General features: G+C 47.2%; 1 protein-coding gene across 1 annotated transcript; it reads right to left on the reverse strand.

The window, feature by feature from the left end:
• Positions 1-685: 685 nt before the first annotated feature.
• On the reverse strand, positions 686-7,673 carry LOC142216253 (melanin-concentrating hormone receptor 1-like). The gene is made up of 2 exons (XM_075283940.1): positions 7,576-7,673; positions 686-1,699 (listed from the first exon to the last, which is right to left on the reverse strand). Exons 1-2 carry the CDS (start codon positions 7,655-7,657, stop codon positions 699-701), a joined length of 1,083 nt encoding a protein of 360 aa, XP_075140041.1. The 5' UTR covers positions 7,658-7,673; the 3' UTR covers positions 686-698.
• Between the last annotated feature and the right edge of the window lie 17,434 nt (positions 7,674-25,107).

A 25,107-nucleotide genomic window follows, 5' to 3' on the forward strand; every position in this document is an offset into this window, starting at 1 on the left:
ATCTACAATCGGAAAATAAAACCAGATTTAAAAACTTGATGCATTTCACAAGTGTTTATAAAAAAGAAACTGGCGATACATTCCCTTTAAGAGACTTTCTTATAAGAATTAATGGACTTGGAGATCCCCTGTAAATCCGCCTGCCGATCCTTCTCCGACATCGCAATGTGTCCCCATGGCCTTGGAGGCCCTGATGCCGATATTCAGGCGCCGCTTGCCTTGAGACCACTATGGATATGGCAGGTTTGGCTTCCTATACGTTACATCGTGTCTTCTGTCAGGTCATATAGGAAAGGCCGGAGCTGCTGCCACCACAAAGCCCAAAATATCCTCAAAAATACAATCTGCCCGGCTGTGAGAATCAATAGTCATTTGTTATTCTGCGGCCATGGAAAGTGCTCAGATAAGGAGCCGAGGGATGAGGAAGGCCAAACACAAATCAACTCCTCAAGACATTGTACATTCACAGTGAGCAAGAACCCGCCAAGATGCCCCAATAAATGGGCTAGAACGTTCCACCGAAAACAAGAGAGGAGCAAAGGTAAAGCCATCGGAGCAGACGATGAGCCAATGAATGTGGCCCTAGTGATGGCTGGTCAGGGGGTCCGGAGTAGAGTTTGATGCAGCCGCAGTAACTCAACATTCATTGGAGATGTTTCCATAGACAAGTCATTGGTGCCACCATATACATCCAATCCTTAGCTGCCGGAGGACACAGGAACAAGGTGGAGCAATGGTTGGCCACTACCCGATGGAGGATCGGTGCCAAACTTCATCCTGATCCTGCCCGGTGGAAGGTCTTCTGCTGGTCGAACAGACACAATAAACCTCCGCCTAAAGGTTTCACACAAGATAATATAGATGAAAGGGTTAATGCAGCTATTAGCGTAGCCCATACTGATAGCCACACAGTAAGCGTAATGAAAGGCAAGCGTCGGCTGCTCCACGACCAGCTGGACTATCTGCAGTACATAAAACGGGGCCCAGCAGATGAAGAACACCAGGCAGATGGCTATAGCGGTCCGGGTCACTTTCTTGGTCCTTATCCTGGAGCTCCTCTGAGCTGTCAGAGCTTCTGAAGACGCCATCTTCAGCAGAATCCTCCGATAAGCTAATGTGATTACAGCAAATGGGATGGCAAAGGCCAAAAAGAACTGATACAAGGTGTACCAATAAATATCACTCTCTGGGTTGGGTAAGGTGATGCCACAGCCCAGGACTCCACCGGGCAGCGAGATAAGTCTAGCATACATCCAAACCGGAGTGATACTCAGGAGAGACAGCACCCATAGGATGCAAATGACCATGATGGCAATCGGGGGCTTCCGGTACTTTGCGGAGGTAAAAGGGTAAACCGTGGCCAGGTATCTGTCAATGGACATGGCAGTGAGGATGTAAGTGCTGGTAAACTGACTGTTGGTATCCAGCGCCGTTATAAGGGTACACATGGTCTCTCCAAAATGCCAAACCCCATTACCCAGGAGTTGGTGAATCAAGAAGGGCATCCCGAGGAGAAAGAGCAAGTCAACCACTGAGAGGTTGATGATAAAAATGTCAGGAACACTGCTGGTGCACCGGAACTTGGACTTCTTGAAGACGGTATAGATGACAACGCTATTGCCAATAATTCCCAGCAGACAAATGATTCCAAATACAGTCGGCATTATGACGTTGGCGTAGGCGACATTACCGCTGGGATCTGTAAAGAGAAAGATATACAGTGAGTATAAAAGATTGCAGGGAATATAAGAAACATATAAGAGGCCGCTGCAGATAACAGTAAGTCTTCTGTCTCCTGCCAAGTGCTTTAATAATATCAGGACTTCTCTATAATGTTGTGCGGCTGCAGATTCTCAGTTACGGAGCAAAATCTGCGCCTGTACATGATATTACAGTATGGCAGATATTACAGTAATCCTTACCCATAACTCAGGGTCAACTAAGAAATCTGAAGACCTGCACAATCCAAGTCATATAATGTGCAGAAATTGTGTTACTTCTATTGTGCATGACATAAAGGACAGCTCATCATGGAACGTCACTCAGGTCAGGAGCGCTACTTGTGACCCTGCCGCAGGATTCAGAGCTGCCGTGTAGGTGCCACCCCTGCACCATCTATGTCAATGGCGGCCATGTCGTACTCCATACAGTGGTTGCTGAAACACATGGCAAGTTATATACCACTAATGGGATATTCTCATCTAAAGGGATGGTACCCCACTAATCCTGAGACCATGAGGGCCCCCCAACCACACAGCAATGGCAAGAGGGGAAGAGAAAATAAGGACAAAATGCTACCCTGCACTCCATTACCAAAGTCAGTGGGGGTCCCAGAGGTCAGACCACCACTCATACAGTCATAGCATATCCTAACAAGGTGGGAAACCCCTTGGGCTACAGAGCAAACAAAGCTAAAATCACCAGGAGAAGCAGAGAAGACTGTGAGACTGGTGCAGATAATTCTCCCAATTTCACCTAATGACACCCTGAGATAGAAACCACCGCAGACTAAACAGACGCGTCACATGATGAGATTTTATCAATTATTATTCAGATGTTAGAATATTATTCCAGTCATTTAATAACATTGTACCCTGATCGCACCTGGTATGTCTGTATATAGCTCTGTATATATGTCTGTATATACGTCTGTATATAGCTCTGTATATACTGTATGGACATATAACACCATCATACAATATCATGATTATAGGAAAGGATACAAAGCAGAATGGACAGTGATTGGAAATGACTTGTTTCATATTGTGACGTGTTTTAGACATTTTTGGTAAATTCCCAATGTTGGTCTAAAGTAAAACAACCAAGAAACGAAGGAGAATTGTGTAAAATGTGCAGTAAGATGCGGCCGAGCTCTCCTTGTGATCCATTCGCACATCCTCGGCCCCTCCAGTCTAGTCTTGAGCTGCCTAAATGTAACGATAAATCTCTCCCATTGTGTACAGGGCTCTTATAAAAAGCGCAAGACAGCAGAGGACATTCTTTATCAAGATCCACCAAAGCACTTGAAGTTTGAAGCACTTTATTTTACTATTTTTATAACCTAGAAAAAGTTGATCATACACTTGTGTGTCTTCAAGACCATAATACAAGGACAAATGTGACATTTATGGGCTCCGATCCCTTCAGCTCTATCTGGCACCGAGTCCTCCTATTAATACAGTACATGAGACATCTATATAATCTCTATTCATTGTACATTGTCATAAATAACTTATCTTATAGGAGGTGTGATAATCCCAATAACATACATCATGTGATTGACACTGTCTGCAGGGCTGGGGTGATATGCTGGTTCTGGTGACAGTAACCTATCTATCTGCAGGGCTGGGGTGATATGCTGGTTCTGGTGACAGTAACCTATCTATCTGCAGGGCTGGGGTGATATGCTGGTTCTGGTGACAGTAACCTATCTATCTGCAGGGCTGGGGTGATATGCTGGGTCTGGTGACAGTAACCTATCTATCTGCAGGGCTGGGGTAATATACTGGTTCTGGTGACAGTAACCTATCTATCTGCAGGGCTGGGGTGATATACTGGGTCTGGTGACAGTAACCTATCTATCTGCAGGGCTGGGGTGATATGCTGGGTCTGGTGACAGTAACCTATCTATCTGCAGGGCTGGGGTGATATGCTGGGTCTGGTGACAGTAACCTATCTATCTGCAGGGCTGGGGTGATATGCTGGGTCTGGTGACAGTAACCTATCTATCTGCAGGGCTGGGGTGATATGCTGGTTCTGGTGACAGTAACCTATCTATCTGCAGGACTGGGGTGATATGCTGGGTCTGGTGACAGTAACCTATCTATCTGCAGGGCTGGGGTGATATGCTGGTGACAGTAACCTATCTATCTGCAGGGCTGGGGTGATATGCTGGTTCTGGTGACAGTAACCTATCTATCTGCAGGACTGGGGTGATATGCTGGTTCTGGTGAGAGTAACCTATCTATCTGCAGGGCTGTGGTAATATACTGGTTCTGGTGACAGTAACCTATCTATCTGCAGGGCTGGGGTGATATGCTGGTTCTGGTGAGAGTAACCTATCTATCTGCAGGGCTGGGGTGATATACTGGTTCTGGTGACAGTAACCTATCTATCTGCAGGGCTGGGGTGATATGCTGGTTCTGGTGAGAGTAACCTATCTATCTGCAGGGCTGGGGTGATATGCTGGTTCTGGTGACAGTAACCTATCTATCTGCAGGACTGGGGTGATGTGCTGGTACTGGTGACAGTAACCTATCTAACTGCAGGGCTGGGGTGATATGCTGGGTCTGGTGACAGTAACCTATCTATCTGCAGGTCTGGGGTAATATACTGGTTCTGGTGACAGTAACCTATCTATCTGCAGGGCTGGGGTGATATACTGGGTCTGGTGACAGTAACCTATCTATCTGCAGGGCTGGGGTGATATGCTGGGTCTGGTGACAGTAACCTATCTATCTGCAGGACTGGGGTGATATGCTGGTTCTGGTGACAGTAACCTATCTATCTGCAGGACTGGGGTGATATGCTGGTTCTGGTGACAGTAACCTATCTATCTGCAGGGCTGGGGTGATATGCTGGTCTGGTGACAGTAACCTATCTATCTGCAGGGCTGGGATGATATGCTGGTTCTGGTGACACTAACCTATCTATCTGCAGGGCTGGGGTGATATGCTGGTCTGGTGACAGTAACCTATCTATCTGCAGGGCTGGGGTGATATGCTGGGTCTGGTGACAGTAACCTATCTATCTGCAGGGCTGGGGTAATATACTGGTTCTGGTGACAGTAACCTATCTATCTGCAGGGCTGGGGTGATATGCTGGTTCTGGTGAGAGTAACCTATCTATCTGCAGGGCTGGGGTGATATACTGGGTCTGGTGACAGTAACCTATCTATTTGCAGGGCTGGGGTGATATGCTGGTTCTGGTGACAGTAACCTATCTATCTGCAGGGCTGGGGTGATATGCTGGGTCTGGTGACAGTAACCTATCTATCTGCAGGGCTGGGGTAATATACTGGTTCTGGTGACAGTAACCTATCTATCTGCAGGGCTGGGGTGATATACTGGGTCTGGTGACAGTAACCTATCTATCTGCAGGGCTGGGGTGATATGCTGGGTCTGGTGACAGTAACCTATCTATCTGCAGGGCTGGGGTGATATGCTGGGTCTGGTGACAGTAACCTATCTATCTGCAGGGCTGGGGTGATATGCTGGGTCTGGTGACAGTAACCTATCTATCTGCAGGGCTGGGGTGATATGCTGGTTCTGGTGACAGTAACCTATCTATCTGCAGGACTGGGGTGATATGCTGGGTCTGGTGACAGTAACCTATCTATCTGCAGGGCTGGGGTGATATGCTGGTTCTGGTGACAGTAACCTATCTATCTGCAGGGCTGGGGTGATATGCTGGTTCTGGTGACAGTAACCTATCTATCTGCAGGACTGGGGTGATATACTGGGTCTGGTGACAGTAACCTATCTATCTGCAGGACTGGGGTGATATACTGGGTCTGGTGACAGTAACCTATCTATCTGCAGGGCTGGGGTGATATGCTGGTTCTGGTGACAGTAACCTATCTATCTGCAGGGCTGGGGTGATATGCTGGTTCTGGTGACAGTAACCTATCTATCTGCAGGGCTGGGGTGATATGCTGGTTCTGGTGACAGTAACCTATCTATCTGCAGGGCTGGGGTGATATGCTGGTTCTGGTGACAGTAACCTATCTATCTGCAGGGCTGGGGTGATATGCTGGGTCTGGTGACAGTAACCTATCTATCTGCAGGGCTGGGGTGATATGCTGGTGACAGTAACCTATCTATCTGCAGGGCTGGGGTGATATGCTGGGTCTGGTGACAGTAACCTATCTATCTGCAGGGCTGGGGTGATATGCTGGGTCTGGTGACAGTAACCTATCTATCTGCAGGGCTGGGGTGGTATACTGGGTCTGGTGACAGTAACCTATCTATCCGCAGGGCTGGGGTGATATGCTGGGTCTGGTGACAGTAACCTATCTATCTGCAGGGCTGGGGTGATATGCTGGTCCTGGTGACAGTAACCTATCTATCTGCAGGGCTGGGGTGGTATACTGGGTCTGGTGACAGTAACCTATCTATCTGCAGGGCTGGGGTGATATGCTGGGTCTGGTGACAGTAACCTATCTATCTGCAGGGCTGGGGTGATATACTGGGTCTGGTGACAGTAACCTATCTATCTGCAGGGCTGGGGTGATATGCTGGGTCTGGTGACAGTTAATAACATCCTATAGTGAGAGACTGTATACATTTTGTAGGTCTTGCAGACAGTCTCAGTAACAGGTCTCTTCCTTATCCTCCACTCTCTTATCTAATAACAGGACTGTCTATAATAATTCGAGGACTTGGGTTCCGGCACTCGCATATAAACGCTTACAGACTTGACTCTCTAATACACATGTATAAGTAATCTTCAGAAAATGAGATGTAGAGAAAAGATGCTCTTGTAGGAAAACCTTTCATCTTCCTTATTTGGAATCCCAAAAGAGACTGAGATTCGGCGATTCATAGAAGATTATTCAAAGAACGCAAAGAAAGTCACATCTACATTTATAGCCATGAAGGGAAGAGTCACAAGACACGAGCCCAAGAGATAACCTGAAGGTGCTCCTCAGGACGGCTCCACAGCAGCTCCATTCACATATACACACATATATACACACATATATATATATATACACAAACTCACACATATACACACACATACACACATATATATACACATATACATAAATATATATACTGGTTTGAACCATTTTCCGCACTGATAGAATGGAATGTTCTGACTCAATGAGACAATAGTAGAAATGATTGTAACAGCTTGTACCACTAATACTATATAGATAGTTATATACTCTCTACTGTATACTGTCCTATACTGTCCTATATATAACATCCACAATAGAGGATATAGAGTATAGGGGACACATGACAGTTGTCACACTACATAGACATTCAAGCTTTACCCCCAATTCCTAGTAGCTGGTTAGAGAGGTTTTCCGATCCCCACACCATAGGATATAAGTATCTGAGATAGGTGGTCCGACCACTGACACCCCCCATTCAAGACAACACTGTATGAATGGAGTGGTGGCCGCGCATGTCCATTGACGCTCACTGTGTGGGACTGCTGGGGATTGCCAGGTGCTTCCTATATTGGTCCTACTACGTGTATGCCTGTAGCATGGGAATTAGATTGTCAGCTCTGCTGCCATGTCCTGGAGACAACATCTCTTTTAGTGTAAGATCACAATGAGCTGCTGTTTGCTAAGATAACACCTGAGATTTTCCCTGCAGTCCTATGTAAAAGCAGGAGGTAATAGAGTGGCTGCAACAAACCACAAACTCATCGCTGCTACACTGGAAAAACTCAGCACCCCAATGCAAAACCTTAGCAATAAAATCAGCAAAATCATCCAGAGCTGCAGAAATGTATAAAATATATCAAATCTAGAAGGTCCCTGCAAATATCCAGCTTCTGTAGCATCTGGGTCTGTATCTAGGACAAGCAGCAATAACATCCATTCATGCAACTACCTACCAAAAGAAGAAAAGTTGTGAAAAATCTGGGAATGGTTCTCGTGCAGGCTGATCTCCTCCTCCAGGTCTGAGGGCATCTCCATCTTCTGTGGTCCAGCCGCCCTTCAGGGCAGTTTAGTGGCCTTCTCGGCTGGCATTTGTCAAAGCCCCTGCAAGCAGCAGCCCATTGCAGGCAGAGCATGTGGAATCAGCATCGCTCTACACAAGCTGCTCTCCCTCCAAGCTGCTGTGCAGAATATAGCACAAGGCGAGCTGAGATTCCGCCTGCTCCTTGCACCACCCTCTGGCTAAAGTGACAACATTCCTTAATAAAGCGAGCTGTCATCTGGATCCAGCCAGGGTGCCCTCCTTCTATACAGCTCAAGAAAGAAGGAATCGATCCAGGTGACCAATTGTTCTACCTTCCAAACATACCGGCAGCAGGGAAAGTAATAAAAGCAGCCATGCATCCGACTGCCCAGACTCCTCACAATTCCTCAATGTGTTTTCTTTCAGCTGTGGGGATGAATCGAGAAGCTAAAGGTTTCCTTGAGACTTCGTATAAGATAAGCTAAATTTCCTCTGCACCTTCTACAAACAGATCTGAAAATTGCAAAGATTTTTTCTCATTCTCGTTGCCTTTTGATGGAAACTTTCCAATTAACCATGGCAGTTCCCAGCGGCGTCTTGTACCAGTTCAAAGGCTGCCGCGCTGTTGCTTACAGGTAATTAGAAACGCATAGGAGAGGGGTCCGAACTGTGTTTTCCGCAGGGGGCACAAGTCACATCAGTATTAGCAAAGCAGGGAAATCGGTGGCTAGAGAGAGAATTGTGCAGGTAGTTGATGGATTGGCTGCTTGGAGAGTTTTACTGCAGGTCCTGGGGTAGGCGATCTTCTAATTACAATTGCGTTTCATTCCACAATTGCCGTAATCGATTGTCGCCCTGGGACTGCAGCCCAATCATAACCTGCCCGGGCCCTCCAGGAAACACGTTGGATTAACCAGTTTGTCTTTGCGCTATTCCATACGTTAGCGTCTGGGGAATGCGGGAACGGCTGGAGCTGACGTCAAATATGTTTTCATTTTCTTAAATTAATTAACCCAATTAAATTAAGTACCTCGTATCTGGATAAGTGGATAATTAAAGCGGCCCTCCGCCACCACAGGCCAAATCATTCCTTCGCCATCTTATAACTAAGACGTATGCGCCGCTTCTTAGCTGAAACAGCAAATGTGTAGACCTGCAAGGCCCGAAGTCAAGGTGTGCTCCAAGGAGCTGTCACTTCTCTGCCCCCCAGGACTAAGGACCTGCGTACATCAACGTCCTACACATCCATGTTGTACAGAGTCAGAAAGTTACTCCTGTTTTCTACAAAGGACATAACCCTGGCACAATATTCACCAAAGACGTAGCAGTGTCTTACTAGACGGAACTGAAGACTGACCAAGAAGAGTTACTGACAAAAAGCATCTTGCCATAAAATCTAGCCACAGTTTGGGCCTCCCCTATCATCACTATCTGATCTGTAGGGGTACAACAGGGAGTGGTAATGGCAGTAATAGGACCAGAGCTGTAGAACCCCAGTACCACCACTACAACCCCAGTACCACCACTATAACCCCAGTACCACCACTATAACGCTTGTACTACCACTATAGCGCCAGCACTGGGGGTGTATAATCGGGGGGTGTATGATCGGGGGGGGGGTGTATAATCGGGGGGGTATATGATTGAGGGGTGTAAGATTGGGGGCTGTATGATCAGGGGGTGTATGATCGGGGGGGTGTATGATCGGGGGCTGTATGAACAGGGGGGTGCATGATCAGGGGGGTGTATGATTGGGGGGCTGTATGATCTGGGGGTGTATGATCGTGGGGTGTACGATCGGGGGTGTATGATTGGGAGGGTGTACGATTGGGGGGTGTATGATTGGGGGGCTGTATGATTGGGGGCTGTATGATCGGGGGGTGTATGATCGGGGGGTGTATGATTGGGGGCTGTATGATTGGGGGCTGTGTGATCGGGGGGTGTATGATTGGGGGCTCTATGATTGGGGGCTGTATGATCAGGGGGTGTATGATTGGGGGCTCTATGATTGGGGGGTGTATGATTGGGGGCTGTATGATCGGGGGCTGTATGATCGGGGGGTGTATGATCGGGGGGTGTATGATTGGGGGCTGTATGATTGAGGGCTGTATGATCGGGGGCTGTATGATTGGGGGCTGTATGATCGGGGGCTGTATGATCGGGGGGTGTATGATCGGGGGGTGTATGATTGGGGGCTGTATGATTGAGGGCTGTATGATCGGGGGGTGTATGATCGGGGGCTGTATGATCGGGGGGTGTATGATCGGGGGGTGTATGATTGGGGGCTGTATGATTGGGGGCTGTATGATCGGGGGGTGTATGATTGGGGGCTCTATGATTGGGGGCTGTATGATCGGGGGGTGTATGATTGGGGGCTGTATGATCGGGGGGTGTATGATCGGGGGGTGTATGATTGGGGGCTGTATGATCGGGGGGTGTATGATTGGGGGCTGTATGATCGGGGACTGTATGATCGGGGGGTGTATGATTGGGGGCTGTATGATCGGGGGGTGTATGATCGGGGGGTGTATGATTGGGGGCTGTATGATCGGGGGGGTGTATGATTGGGGGCTGTATGATCGTGGGGTGTATGATCGGGGGCTGTATGATCGGGGGGTGTATGATCGGGGGGTGTATGATTGGGGGCTGTATGATCGGGGGGTGTATGATTGGGGGCTCTATGATCGGGGGGTGTATGATTGGGGGCTGTATGATCGGGGGGTGTATGATTGGGGGCTCTATGATTGGGGGCTGTATGATCGGGGGGTGTATGATTGGGGGCTGTAAGATCGGGGGCTGTTTGATCTGGGGCTGTATGATCGGGGGGTGTATGATTGGGGGCTGTATGATCGGGGGCTGTATGATCGGGGGGTGTATGATCGGAGGGTGTATGATTGGGGGCTGTATGATTGGGGGCTGTATGATCGGGGGGTGTATGATTGGGGGCTCTATGATTGGGGGCTGTATGATCAGGGGGTGTATGATTGGGGGCTCTATGATTGGGGGCTGTATGATCGGGGGGTGTATGATTGGGGGCTGTATGATCGGGGGCTGTATGATCGGGGGGTGTATGATCGGGGGGTGTATGATTGGGGGCTGTATGATTGAGGGCTGTATGATCGGGGGCTGTATGATTGGGGGCTGTATGATCGGGGGCTGTATGATCGGGGGGTGTATGATCGGGGGGTGTATGATTGGGGGCTGTATGATTGAGGGCTGTATGATCGGGGGGTGTATGATCGGGGGCTGTATGATCGGGGGGTGTATGATCGGGGGGTGTATGATTGGGGGCTCTATGATTGGGGGCTGTATGATCGGGGGGTGTATGATTGGGGGCTGTATGATTGAGGGCTGTATGATCGGGGGGTGTATGATCGGGGGCTGTATGATCGGGGGGTGTATGATCGGGGGGTGTATGATTGGGGGCTCTATGATTGGGGGCTGTATGATCGGGGGGTGTATGATTGGGGGCTGTATGATCGGGGGGTGTATGATCGGGGGGTGTATGATTGGGGGCTGTATGATCGGGGGGTGTATGATTGGGGGCTGTATGATCGGGGACTGTATGATCGGGGGGTGTATGATTGGGGGCTGTATGATCGGGGGGTGTATGATCGGGGGGTGTATGATTGGGGGCTGTATGATCGGGGGGGTGTATGATTGGGGGCTGTATGATCGTGGGGTGTATGATCGGGGGCTGTATGATCGGGGGGTGTATGATCGGGGGGTGTATGATTGGGGGCTGTATGATCGGGGGGTGTATGATTGGGGGCTCTATGATCGGGGGGTGTATGATTGGGGGCTGTATGATCGGGGGGTGTATGATTGGGGGCTCTATGATTGGGGGCTGTATGATCGGGGGGTGTATGATTGGGGGCTGTAAGATCGGGGGCTGTTTGATCTGGGGCTGTATGATCGGGGGGTGTATGATTGGGGGCTGTATGATCGGGGGCTGTATGATCGGGGGGTGTATGATCGGAGGGTGTATGATTGGGGGCTGTATGATTGGGGGCTGTATGATCGGGGGGTGTATGATTGGGGGCTCTACGATTGGGGGCTGTATGATCAGGGGGTGTATGATTGGGGGCTCTATGATTGGGGGCTGTATGATCGGGGGGTGTATGATTGGGGGCTGTATGATCGGGGGCTGTATGATCGGGGGGTGTATGATCGGGGGGTGTATGATTGGGGGCTGTATGATTGAGGGCTGTATGATCGGGGGGTGTATGATTGGGGGCTCTATGATTGGGGGCTGTATGATCGGGGGGTGTATGATCGGGGGGTGTATGATTGGGGGCTCTATGATTGGGGGCTGTATGATCGGGGGCTGTATGATCGGGGGGTGTATGATTGGGGGCTCTATGATTGGGGGCTGTATGATTGGGGGCTGTATGATCGGGGGGTGTATGATTGGGGGCTGTATGATCGTGGGGTGTATAATTGGGGGCTGTATGATTGGGGGCTGTATGATCGGGGGGTGTATGATTGGGGGCTGTATGATTGGGGGCTGTATGATTGGGGGCTGTATGATCGGGGGGTGTATGATTGGGGGCTCTATGATTGGGGGCTGTATGATTGGGGGCTGTATGATCGGGGGGTGTATGATTGGGGGCTGTATGATCGTGGGGTGTATAATTGGGGGCTGTATGATTGGGGGCTGTATGATCGGGGGGTGTATGATTGGGGGCTGTATGATCGGGGGGGTGTATGATTGGGGGCTGTATGATCGTGGGGTGTATGATCGAGGGCTGTATGATCGGGGGGTGTATGATCGGGGGGTGTATGATTGGGGGCTGTATGATCGGGGGGTGTATGATTGGGGGCTCTATGATTGGGGGCTGTATGATCAGGGGGTGTATGATTGGGGGCTCTATGATTGGGGGCTGTATGATCGGGGGGTGTATGATTGGGGGCTGTATGATCGGGGGCTGTATGATCGGGGGGTGTATGATCGGGGGGTGTATGATTGGGGGCTGTATGATTGAGGGCTGTATGATCGGGGGGTGTATGATTGGGGGCTCTATGATTGGGGGCTGTATGATCGGGGGGTGTATGATTGGGGGCTGTATGATCGGGGGGTGTATGATTGGGGGCTGTATGATCGTGGGGTGTATAATTGGGGGCTCTATGATTGGGGGGTGTATGATCGTGGGGTGTATGATCGGGGGCTGTATGATCGGGGGCAGTACTTCGTATTGGGAACATTTTCAATATTCCATATGATGTAATGGGGAGTTGGGAAAAAAAAATGCAGAATGGAGTTGAATTGGAGAAAAACTGCATTTGTGTGACCTTCTTACAGGCGTCGCTTTCATGGCGTTCACTGTCCGGGTAAGATGCCCTGTCCCCTGTATTTTATAGGTTGGTACATTCCAGGGAGACCAAATCTATATCATTATTTTATAGTTTTAACCTCTTAAAAAATCCAAACCTTTGCAAAAAATAAAATTCTTGGAGTTGCCAAATTCTGACACCTGTAACTTTGTTTTTTCCACGTACGGGGATGTATAGGGCGACTTTTTTTGCACGCGGTTGGTTGTACTTTTTAGTTAGATCATTTTGGGGAATGTTTATCTCTTTGATCACTTTTTATTAGAATTTTTATCAGACGCGAAACAATGAAGAAACGGCGGCTCAGCCCAAGAGATTGTGTTTCGAGTCCTCTGATTGGACAGTGTCACTGAACTCCATGTCATGTCCTCTGGCCTGCTCTGTCTCCACCCACTTGACAGTAGAGAGTCTAATTAGCATATCAGGCACCAAAACTATCTGTACAAATAGGGAGTGAGAGAGAAAACTGCAACTGTTGCGGAATAAGGGGAGGGGGCTAATAAAGTATGGACAGAACCAATGTAGGTGGGGGGAGGTTCTCTGTAACCTGCGCCGGTCAGGACAAGATGGGAGAAGTCCTAAAATATCCGGAGTCATTAACTGGCCAAATATCGCACAAATCTCAAATCCATAAGAAATTGGAGGAATTTTCTGGATAAATGTTATAAACTCGCAGGTTGGAGAGTAAATCTCTATCAGATCAGAGGTGATGAAGCTTTGCACATGTCGCAGTGATATGTCCGCCGGCTCACAGAAGTCGTCTCCAAGCAATAACCTCAGAACATGGTGAAGATCTCCCGTGTATAAGATAGAAATCATATGTGAAGATGTGCCGAGGCCGAGCAGACCTGCAGCGCTCCACCATATTACACAGATCCAGAGACGACTCCATGGCGGCTCATACAGGCAGGTGGGATAATGAGAAATGTTACCCAACGGGGCCGGGGAACGGCCAATTAGATCAGCAGCCCAACAAACACAAAAGAGATTAGTCTCAGAGGGGCGGGAGATAAGAAAGGTCACCAAAGTACTCAAAAATGTCAAGTCTCGTTTATTTCCTGATAACTCCGGGATTATATGAGATGTAGACTGTGATGGAGTAATTGGGGGTGCTGAGGTCACAGAGGTCACACCCTGGCATTGCCCCCAGTGTCCAAGGCATCGAGTCTTTGCATCTAGATTAATTTAAAATGAAATTTCTCATATTTTAGATATCTGACCGTGGTGTCTCAAAAAAGGTGCATAGTATAAATGGGACAAATTGCATCCAAATTGTACCAAAATTTTGGTGTAAGATTTTGCCTGAACTTAAGCCAAATAATAGTTGGTATAAAGTAGACAGTAAAGATACAGCCGATGTAGTATACAGCCCTAGTCACTGTGATAAATCTGGTGTATATATCCAGGCTGCTGGTGGACAATGTAAAGATACAGAAGATATATCATACAGTCACTGTGATAAATCTGGCGTATATCATACAGCCCCAGTCACTGTGATAAATCTGGTGTATATCATACAGCACAGACACTGTGATAAATCTGGTGTATGTTATACAGCCCCAGTCACTGTGATAAATCTGGTGTATATCATACAGCCGCAGTCACTGTGATAAATCTGGTGTATATCATACAGCCGCAGTCACTGTGATAAATCTGGTGTATATCATACAGCCCAGTCACTGTGATAAATCTGGTGTATATCATACAGCCCCAGTCACTGTGATAAATCTGGTGTATATCATACAGCCCCAGTCACTGTGATAAATCTGGTGTATATCATACAGCCCCAGTCACTGTGATAAATCTGACGTATATCATACAGCCACAGTCATTGTGCTAAATCTGGTGTATATCATACAGCCCCAGTCACTGTGATAAATCTGGTGTATATCATACAGCCCCAGTCTCTGTGCTAAATCTGGCGTATATCATACAGCCCCAGTCACTGTGATAAATCTGGCGTATATCATACAGCCCCAGTCACTGTGATAAATCTGGTGTATATCATACAGCCCTAGTCACTGTGATAAATCTGGTGTATATCATACAGCCCCAGTCACTGTGATAAATCTGGCGTATATCATACAGCCCTAGTCACTGTGATAAATCTGGTGTATATCATACAGCCCCAGTCACTGTGATAAATCTGACGTATATCATACAGCCACAGTCATTGTGATAAATCTGGTGTATATCATACAGCCCCAGTCACTGTGATAAATCTGGTGTATATCATACAGCCCCAGTCTCTGTGCTAAATCTGGCGTATATCATACAGCCCCAGTCACTGTGATAAATCTGGCGTATATCATACAGCCCCAGTCACTGTGATAAATCTGGCGTATATCATACAGCCCTAGTCACTGTGATAAATCTGGTGTATATCATACAGCCCCAGTCACTGTGATAAATCTGGCGTATATCATACAGCCCCAGTCACTGTGATAAATCTGGCGTATATCATACAGCCCCAGTCACTGTGATAAATCTGGTTTATATCATACAGCCCTAGTCACTGTGATAAATCTGGTGTATATCATACAGCCCCAGTCACTGTGATAAATCTGGTGTATATCATACAGCCCCAGTCACTGTGATAAATCTGGTGTATATCATACAGCCCCAGTCACTGTGATAAATCTGGCGTATATCATACAGCCCAGTCACTGTGATAAATCTGGTGTATATCATACAGCCCCAGTCACTGTGATAAATCTGGTGTATATCATACAGCCCCAGTCACTGTGATAAATCTGGCGTATATCATACAGCCCCAGTCACTGTGATAAATCTGGTGTATATCATACAGCCCCAGTCACTGTGATAAATCTGGTGTATATCATACAGCCCCAGTCACTGTGATAAATCTGGCGTATATCATACAGCCCAGTCACTGTGATAAATCTGGTGTATATCATACAGCACAGACACTGTGATAAATCTGGTGTATGTTATACAGCCCCAGTCACTGTGATAAATCTGGTGTATATCATACAGCCCCAGTCACTGTGATAAATCTGGTGTATATCATACAGCCCCAGTCACTGTGATAAATCTGGCGTATATCATACAGCCCCAGTCACTGTGATAAATCTGGCGTATATCATACAGCCCCAGTCACTGTGATAAATCTGGCGTATATCATACAGCCCCAGTCACTGTGATAAATCTGGTGTATATCATACAGCCCCAGTCACTGTGATAAATCTGGCGTATATCATACAGCCCCAGTCACTGTGATAAATCTGGCGTATATCATACAGCCCCAGTCACTGTGATAAATCTGGTGTATATCATACAGCCACAGTCATTGTGCTAAATCTGGTGTATATCATACAGCCCCAGTCACTGTGATAAATCTGGCGTATATCATACAGCCCAGTCACTGTGATAAATCTGGTGTATATCATACAGCCCAGTCACTGTGATAAATCTGGTGTATATCATACAGCCCCAGTCACTGTGATAAATCTGGGCCACTGTCTGGGCCACTGTATGGAGAAGCCAGCGAAGTGTAAGAAGTCCCTTCAAGCTTTAGTCAGCAGATTCTTCAATATTTAATATATAACACAAAGATTCCCATCAAATATTAACGAGCAGAAACTAATGAGATGACTCTGGAGGTGCCGAGCTGATCGGGCGGGAGATCTGATCTTAATCTGCTTCCATTTCATTATCTCAATCACAAATAATGTAATTACCGAATATCAGATGAGACTGATTGTCCGAGATCATGAGCCGGTAGGTAATAGTGTATACAGATGCATTACCTGTGTGAGCCACTAGGGGGCGCCCTCTGTGTACTGGGGGGGGAGTGATGATGTTTCGATAATACAATATCACATTGCAGCCAATGATGCAGAGAGTGACCCCAACCAAACACTGTGAGGGGCCCCCCTTTATTGGGGCTTCTTCCATAAATATAAGTGTGGCCGGAGGAGCAAATCCCCGAATATTTGTAATAGAAATTCAGAAAATAAGAAATGTAACAATATACAAATTCTGTGCTAAGATCACCGAGTTATATATACTGTATATACATATATAGGGCTCATGTATACCACTGAGCCTGCACGGGGGCTATACGGCTACCTAATATACTATACAGGGGGGCTATACGGCTACCTAATATACTATACAGGGGGCTATACGGCTACCTAATATACTATACAGGGGGCTATATGGCTACCTAATATACTATACAGGGGGGCTATACGGCTACCTAATATACTATACAGGGGGCTATATGGCTACCTAATATACTATACAGGGGGCTATACGGCTACCTAATATACTATACAGGGGGGCTATACGGCTACCTAATATACTATACAGGGGGCTATACGGCTACCTAATATACTATACAGGGGGCTATATGGCTACCTAATATACTATACAGGGGGCTATATGGCTACCTAATATACTATACAGGGGGGCTATACGGCTACCTAATATACTATACAGGGGGGCTATACGGCTACCTAATATACTATACAGGGGGGCTATATGGCTACCTAATATACTATACAGGGTACTATACGGCTACCTAATATACTATACAGGGGAGCTATACGGCTACCTAATATACTATACAGGGGGGCTATATGGCTACCTAATATACTATACAGGGGGCTATACGGCTACCTAATATAATATACATGGGGGCTATACGGCTACCTAATATACTATACAGGGGGCTATACGGCTACCTAATATACTATACAGGGGGGCTATATGGCTACCTAATATACTATACAGGGGGCTATACGGCTACCTAATATACTATACAGGGGGGCTATACGGCTACCTAATATACTATACAGGGTACTATACGGCTACCTAATATACTATACAGGGGGCTATACGGCTACCTAATATACTATACAGGGGGCTATACGGCTACCTAATATACTATACAGGGGGCTATACGGCTACCTAATATACTATACAGGGGGGCTATATGGCTACCTAATATACTATACAGGGGGCTATACGGCTACCTAATATACTATACAGGGGGGCTATACGGCTACCTAATATACTATACAGGGGGGCTATATGGCTACCTAATATACTATACAGGGTACTATACGGCTACCTAATATACTATACAGGGGGGCTATACGGCCACCTAATATACTATACAGGGGGGCTATACGGCTACCTAATATACTATACAGGGGGGCTATATGGCTACCTAATATACTATACAGGGGGCTATACGGCTACCTAATATACTATACAGGGGGGCTATACGGCTACCTAATATACTATACAGGGGGGCTATATGGCTACCTAATATACTATACAGGGGGGCTATATGGCTACCTAATATACTATACAGGGTACTATACGGCTACCTAATATACTATACAGGGGGGCTATACGGCTACCTAATATACTATACAGGGGGGCTATACGGCTACCTAATATACTATACAGGGGGGCTATTCGGCTACCTAATATACTATACAGGGGGCTATACGGCTACCTAATATACTATACAGGGGGGCTATACGGCTACCTAATATACTATATAGGGGGCTATACGGCTACCTAATATACTATACAGGGGGCTATACGGCTACCTAATATACTATACAGGGGGCTATACGGCTACCTAATATACTATACAGGGGGGCTATACGGCTACCTAATATACTATACAGGGTACTATACGGCTACCTAATATACTATACAGGGGGCTATACGGCTACCTAATATACTATACAGGGGGCTATACGGCTACCTAATATACTATACAGGGGGCTATATGGCTACCTAATATACTATACAGGGGGCTATATGGCTACCTAATATACTATACAGGGGGCTATACGGCTACCTAATATACTATACAGGGGGGCTATACGGCTACCTAATATACTATACAGGGGGCTATATGGCTACCTAATATACTATACAGGGTACTATACGGCTACCTAATATACTATACAGGGGGGCTATACGGCTACCTAATATACTATACAGGGGGCTATATGGCTACCTAATATACTATACAGGGGGCTATACGGCTACCTAATATACTATACAGGGGGGGGGCTATACGGCTACATAATATACTATACAGGGGGCTATACGGCTACCTAATATACTATACAGGGGGGCTATACAGCTACCTAATATACTATACAGGGGGGCTATACGGCTACCTAATATACTATACAGGGGGCTATACGGCTACCTAATATACTATACAGGGGGCTATACGGCTACCTAATATACTATACAGGGGGCTATACGGCTACCTAATATACTATACAGGGGGCTATATGGCTACCTAATATACTATACAGGGGGGCTATACGGCTACCTAATATACTATACAGGGGGGCTATATGGCTACCTAATATACTATACAGGGGGCTATACGGCCACCTAATATACTATACAGGGGGGGGCTATACGGCTACCTAATATACTATACAGGGTACTATACGGCTACCTAATATACTATACAGGGGGGCTATATGGCTACCTAATATACTATACAGGGGGGCTATATGGCTACCTAATATACTATACAGGGGGGCTATACGGCTACCTAATATACTATACAGGGGGGCTATACGATTACCTAATATACTATACAGGGGGGCTATACGGCTACCTAATATACTATACAGGGGGGCTATACGGCTACCTAATATACTATACAGGGGGGCTATACGGCTACCTAATATACTATACAGGGGGGCTATTCGGCTACCTAATATACTATACAGGGGGCTATACGGCTACCTAATATACTATACAGGGGGGCTATATGGCTACCTAATATACTATACAGGGGGCTATACGGCTACCTAATATACTATACAGGGGGCTATACGGCTACCTAATATACTATACAGGGGGCTATACGGCTACCTAATATACTATACAGGGTACTATACGGCTACCTAATATACTATACAGGGGGCTATATGGCTACCTAATATACTATACAGGGGGGCTATACGGCTACCTAATATACTATACAGGGGGGCTATACGGCTACCTAATATACTATACAGGGGGGCTATACGGCTACCTAATATACTATACAGGGGGCTATACGGCTACCTAATATACTATACAGGGGGGCTATACGGCTACCTAATATACTATACAGGGGGGCTATATGGCTACCTAATATACTATACAGGGGGCTATACGGCTACCTAATATACTATACAGGGGGCTATATGGCTACCTAATATACTATACAGGGGGCTATACGGCCACCTAATATACTATACAGGGGGCTATACGGCCACCTAATATACTATACAGGGGGCTATACGGCTACCTAATATACTATACAGGGGGGGCTATACGGCTACCTAATATACTATACAGGGGGGCTATACGGCTACCTAATATACTATACATGGGGGCTATACGGCTACCTAATATACTATACAGGGGGGGCTATACGGCTACCTAATATACTGTACAGGGGGGCTATATGGCTACCTAATATACTATACAGGGGGGCTATACGGCCACCTAATATACTGCAGTTCAGTCCAATGACTGGGGTAAAGGTTTACTTGGCGGTATAATGACATCATGTGATATACAGGAGAGCTGCAGCGCTAGGTAAACATGTCAGTCATTTACGCCCCGGATTATCGGCGATCCCTGCTGAGTGGGTAAATGATGGCGGTTCAGTTTTGGCTGTCAGCGTATTCCACATCGTGTATAAGATAAGATTCCACCGGACTGACGGATTCTCCACCAGAGTATTAAAGGTCTCAGATTGTTCTAAAATGCATTGTGTATAATGAGGAAAGGCGGCGGAGCGCAGCGGGGGGTAATTCGCTGTTTTCACGGGTGATTCACCTTCTGTCTGTTTCCAGAATCTTCCACATTATAATCTCAGTTTCGTGCGTGAAGTAAATATACAGATAAATTCAGCCATAAAACTGTCCATGAGATGGAATTGGAACAAGGATTGTAAATTGCCACAAGTCACGTTTTGGGCTGTCGGGAATTTGAGGCATTTGTTAGAGAAGTCCAGAATATAAAAGATGTCGCCTGCTGAATGCCAAGATCACAAGGTAAATCTGATGAATAATCCCGACTTCTTCCAGATCTCTCCACCCTTATCTGAGCTCAGGTTTGGTGAAGGACTCCAGCCTCTTATGAAACCAATTAAATATTATCTCGCAACATGCTAGCAAGACCATCAAAATCTGCAGAAACAATGGATAACTACACATAGACATACTCACCACTGAGGACTCACCGCTCAGGACTCACCGCTCAGGACTCACTGCCCTGGACTCACCGCTCAGGACTCACTGCCCTGGACTCACCGCTCAGGACTCACTGCTCAGGACTCACTGCCCTGGACTCACCGCTCAGGACTCACCGCTCAGGACTCACTGCTCAACACTCATCGACCAGGACTCACCGCTCAGGACTCACTGCTCAGGACTCACTGCCCTGGACTCACCGCTCAGGACTCACTGCTCAGGACTCACTGCCCTGGACTCACCGCTCAGGACTCACTGCCCTGGACTCACCGCTCAGGACTCACTGCTCAGGACTCACTGCCCTGGACTCACCGCTCAGGACTCACCGCTCAGGACTCACTGCTCAACACTCATCGACCAGGACTCACCGCTCAGGACTCACTGCTCAGGACTCACTGCCCTGGACTCACCGCTCAGGACTCACTGCTCAGGACTCACTGCCCTGGACTCACCGCTCAGGACTCACTGCCCTGGACTCACCGCTCAGGACTCACCGCTCAGGACTCACTGCTCAACACTCATCGACCAGGACTCACCGCTCAGGACTCACTGCTCAGGACTCACTGCCCTGGACTCACCGCTCAGGACTCACTGCCCTGGACTCACCGCTCAGGACTTAGGACTCAGGACTCTCCATGTAGGACTCACTGCTGAGGACTCATTGCCCAGGGCTCACCACTGAGGACTCACCAGGACTATGGGGCAATCTCTCACACATAGTCCCTGTTGTTGCCAGTGCAGGACTCCTCTTCACCCTCAGGCATCACTATCCAGCCTCTGGGGGACAACTTGACCCCTCAACAGGTAGTTTGTCTTGACAGATGGCCTGGTCTCCTCCATCCAGAGAAGACTAGGATTGCGGCTCATGCTGGGGCATTAGAGCTCCTCTATGGCCTTAATCCTTGGCTATAGGGTAGTGCACTTAATAGTGAGGGCATAGTCACCCCACATTCTTCTCCTCACTATGTACAGATCTAACCCCTAGTGGTGAAAAAGTTGCTCCTTCTATCCAGACATCTATGGGGTGGGTGTATTAACATTGACCCCACAATAACCCATGAGCCCAGCGATATGTCCCTGTGGCCTCAGTATATTAAACGTTAAGGGCATGACCCAAACCCATTGCCTATGACTGGAGGCACCTGAGACTCTGCAATACCTTCCATGAGACAAGTCTCACACCTCAGATACACACACACACGTTACATGTTAGTTACAAAGCTGTTACATTGTATAAATGTTATGGCTACATGGCAACACAATCGCACCGTAACAATAACCAGGTGGTATTTGCACCACAGCAGGTGATCCCACCCATAGCCACAACAGAATACAGCAGGTCAGTGCTAAACACTGGGGTCCATGGCAGATAGATCCATATATTGTAAGAGGCTCCATGTTCATCCCTCTTCCAGGTTGTCAGGATACAATGGCGACCTCCACTCCTTCTATATAGCTGCCGTTCCATCATGTAATGTATTTATAGAACGCCCTGGAAAGCCAGATGGTCCGGAAATCCCAATAATCCAGTAGGGGACCAAAACAGTCCCAGGTCAGATTATAGTGTAAATTACCATCTAATCCAGCGCGGCTGTGACAGGACAGAGGCTCCTTGTGGGTCCGAGGAGAGGACGATGTGAGTCAGTGACACTTCTAGGTCTTATACCATTGGCTGTAACACTTGTATACGGTATAAGTACTCTATGGCGGCAGTGCTGACGTCTGCGCCCCTCACATCTGTGTACAAGGGCCGCTGTTTACTCTTTGATGAATAATTACAAGGGGAAATCTTATTTTACGGATATTTCCTTCTTCATAGGTGGAGTGAAGAGGGAATATTGTCACCATCCACATGTAAAGGACGACTTCTATGTGAACTCTCCCCAATAAGCTCTGGATGACTTTATCATTACAATGAATATTAGAATGGGTGAAGGTAACTTTCTGCGCCTCCCCTTAATGTTGGGTGTTGGGCTTCCTCTCCAGTCGCCCCGGTTTCGATGGCCGCTGCGTCTACTTTCTGTCCTATAAATGTCTGACCTCACAGGGGATTAGAGATCGCACCGCTGAACGGCTTAGATTCATCCTGAATACTGATCTCAGGAAGACTTTTTTCTGCGTCTTAAATTTAGTTAAGTCCTTTGACATAGTCGCCAACATTTCAATAGAAATTCCAGAGTCTCTTTTGAAGCGTGAAAATACGTCAGAAAATTTGCATTCTAACCTGACCTGACTATAAAGCACAAATCCAATAATGTACAATAGAATCCTGTGGCGGCTACAATGAGACGTCATTCATCAAACATAATAAGACGTGGCCAACGGGGCCTCATCTCCATCCATACTGCAGCCAAAGATAGAGAACACGCAACCTTAAGGCGCCTTCTCATCTGCATCATGTAATCTGCTCTGTTAGTACAACAAGGGATCTGGATTAAACAATAAAACAGATCTGTCTAATTACGGATAACAATGGAGCCCAAGGGACCCCTTAGATCAGAACAAGATCCGCCAGGGATTCATTATCTTCTCACTGATATCACCGAGACGTCGGGGCTTGCAGGACTCTTCCCTTCACCATTGCAGACCGTCTCTTCCATGGACGTCTTCTGATATGAGCGTCTTACTAATACATTTGTTTCATGCTTCCCTTTCTGCCCACTCCAGTGCTGAGCGTGTGAGGCCACAAACCTAACCTGGGCTGGCTTCATACATCAAGAACATCTCCTTACTCCCAAGATGAAGGAGCAGAAGAATAAGGGTTACAGATACGGACCAGAGTGTGGATTCCCTAAGCTGCAAACCATTAGGCAATGAGTAGACCGAGGGGCAAAGACTAAGGAATCCTCCAACCCCCACCAGGAGGAGTACCTCAGGAAAATCCCAAGGTCACCACACCCAAAATATTTGCAGATTGGTGGCCGTAGTAGCATCATCAGGAACAGGCAGAGTCATCACCAGAGATGGACAAGGAGGAAAGGGGAGAAGTGTTCAAGAACAGAAGCAAAACTCAGAACCCGGAAGTAGAACATCAGATACTAGGCAGAGAAAGAAGAAGGCAGGAGCGTCGTCTGGGACAAGGCTGAGGTCAGAAATACAATCAACCTCAGGAGTCAATTCAGCAGCAGAACTACAGGAACAGAACGAACTGCCAAGACTGGGCCAAGCAGATTGTTATGTGAGACTGTCAGTGATATGACCTGAAATCAAACTAACACGAGGTTTCATACTGTAAAGATCTCAAGGGTTCCTCTTACAGGATTATTCCCATTGCACCAAATTATGAGAGAGATGGGAAAAGCTGATTGCAAGTCCCAACCAAGACGGTGGAGTTTATAGAAACAGACAAGCAGTGCTGAGCACGGTCCGTATTCATGTCCGGCTAGTTCTATTGAATTGTCATTGCAGCCAAGTATTGTTGTGATCTCCATGTGCTGGATGTCACAGGATCCTGCAGAGAGAGACATTATATAGATGATGTGCGGGATCCATTCTGCAGCGGGACTGAAGGTGCCACGTGTAGGACGGAGCAGAGGCCTCCAATGTATGTTTGGAAGGAGGTTAAAAGGAAAGGAAAACTCTAACGGTATCTATAGTGGAGTCTATAGGGGGCATCTATACGGGAGTCTATAGGGATTTCTATAGTGGAGTCTATAGGGGTGTGTATAAGGGAATCTATAGGAGTGTCTATAAGGGGGTCTATAGGGACTTCTATAGTGGAGTCTATAGGGACTTCTATAGGGGCATCTATAAGGGAGTCTATAGAGATTTCTATAGTGGAGTCTATAGGGGTGTCTATAAGGGAATATATAGGGGCATCTATAAGGGAGTCTATAGGGGCTTATATAGTGGAGTCTATAAAGGAATAT

The sequence above is a fragment of the Leptodactylus fuscus genome, chromosome 8 (genome assembly GCF_031893055.1).
Source record: "Leptodactylus fuscus isolate aLepFus1 chromosome 8, aLepFus1.hap2, whole genome shotgun sequence".
In the NCBI taxonomy this organism is placed as follows: Eukaryota; Metazoa; Chordata; class Amphibia; order Anura; family Leptodactylidae; genus Leptodactylus; species Leptodactylus fuscus.

Coding starts and splice junctions, on each gene's coding strand:
- LOC142216253 (XM_075283940.1), bottom strand. CDS start 7,657: ATGGAGATGCCCTCAGACCTGGAGGAGGAGATCAGCCTGCACGAGAAC. Junction 1,700..7,575: donor TCACAACTTTTCTTCTTTTG/GTAGGTAGTTGC, acceptor TTCTCTTTACAG/ATCCCAGCGGTAATGTCGCC.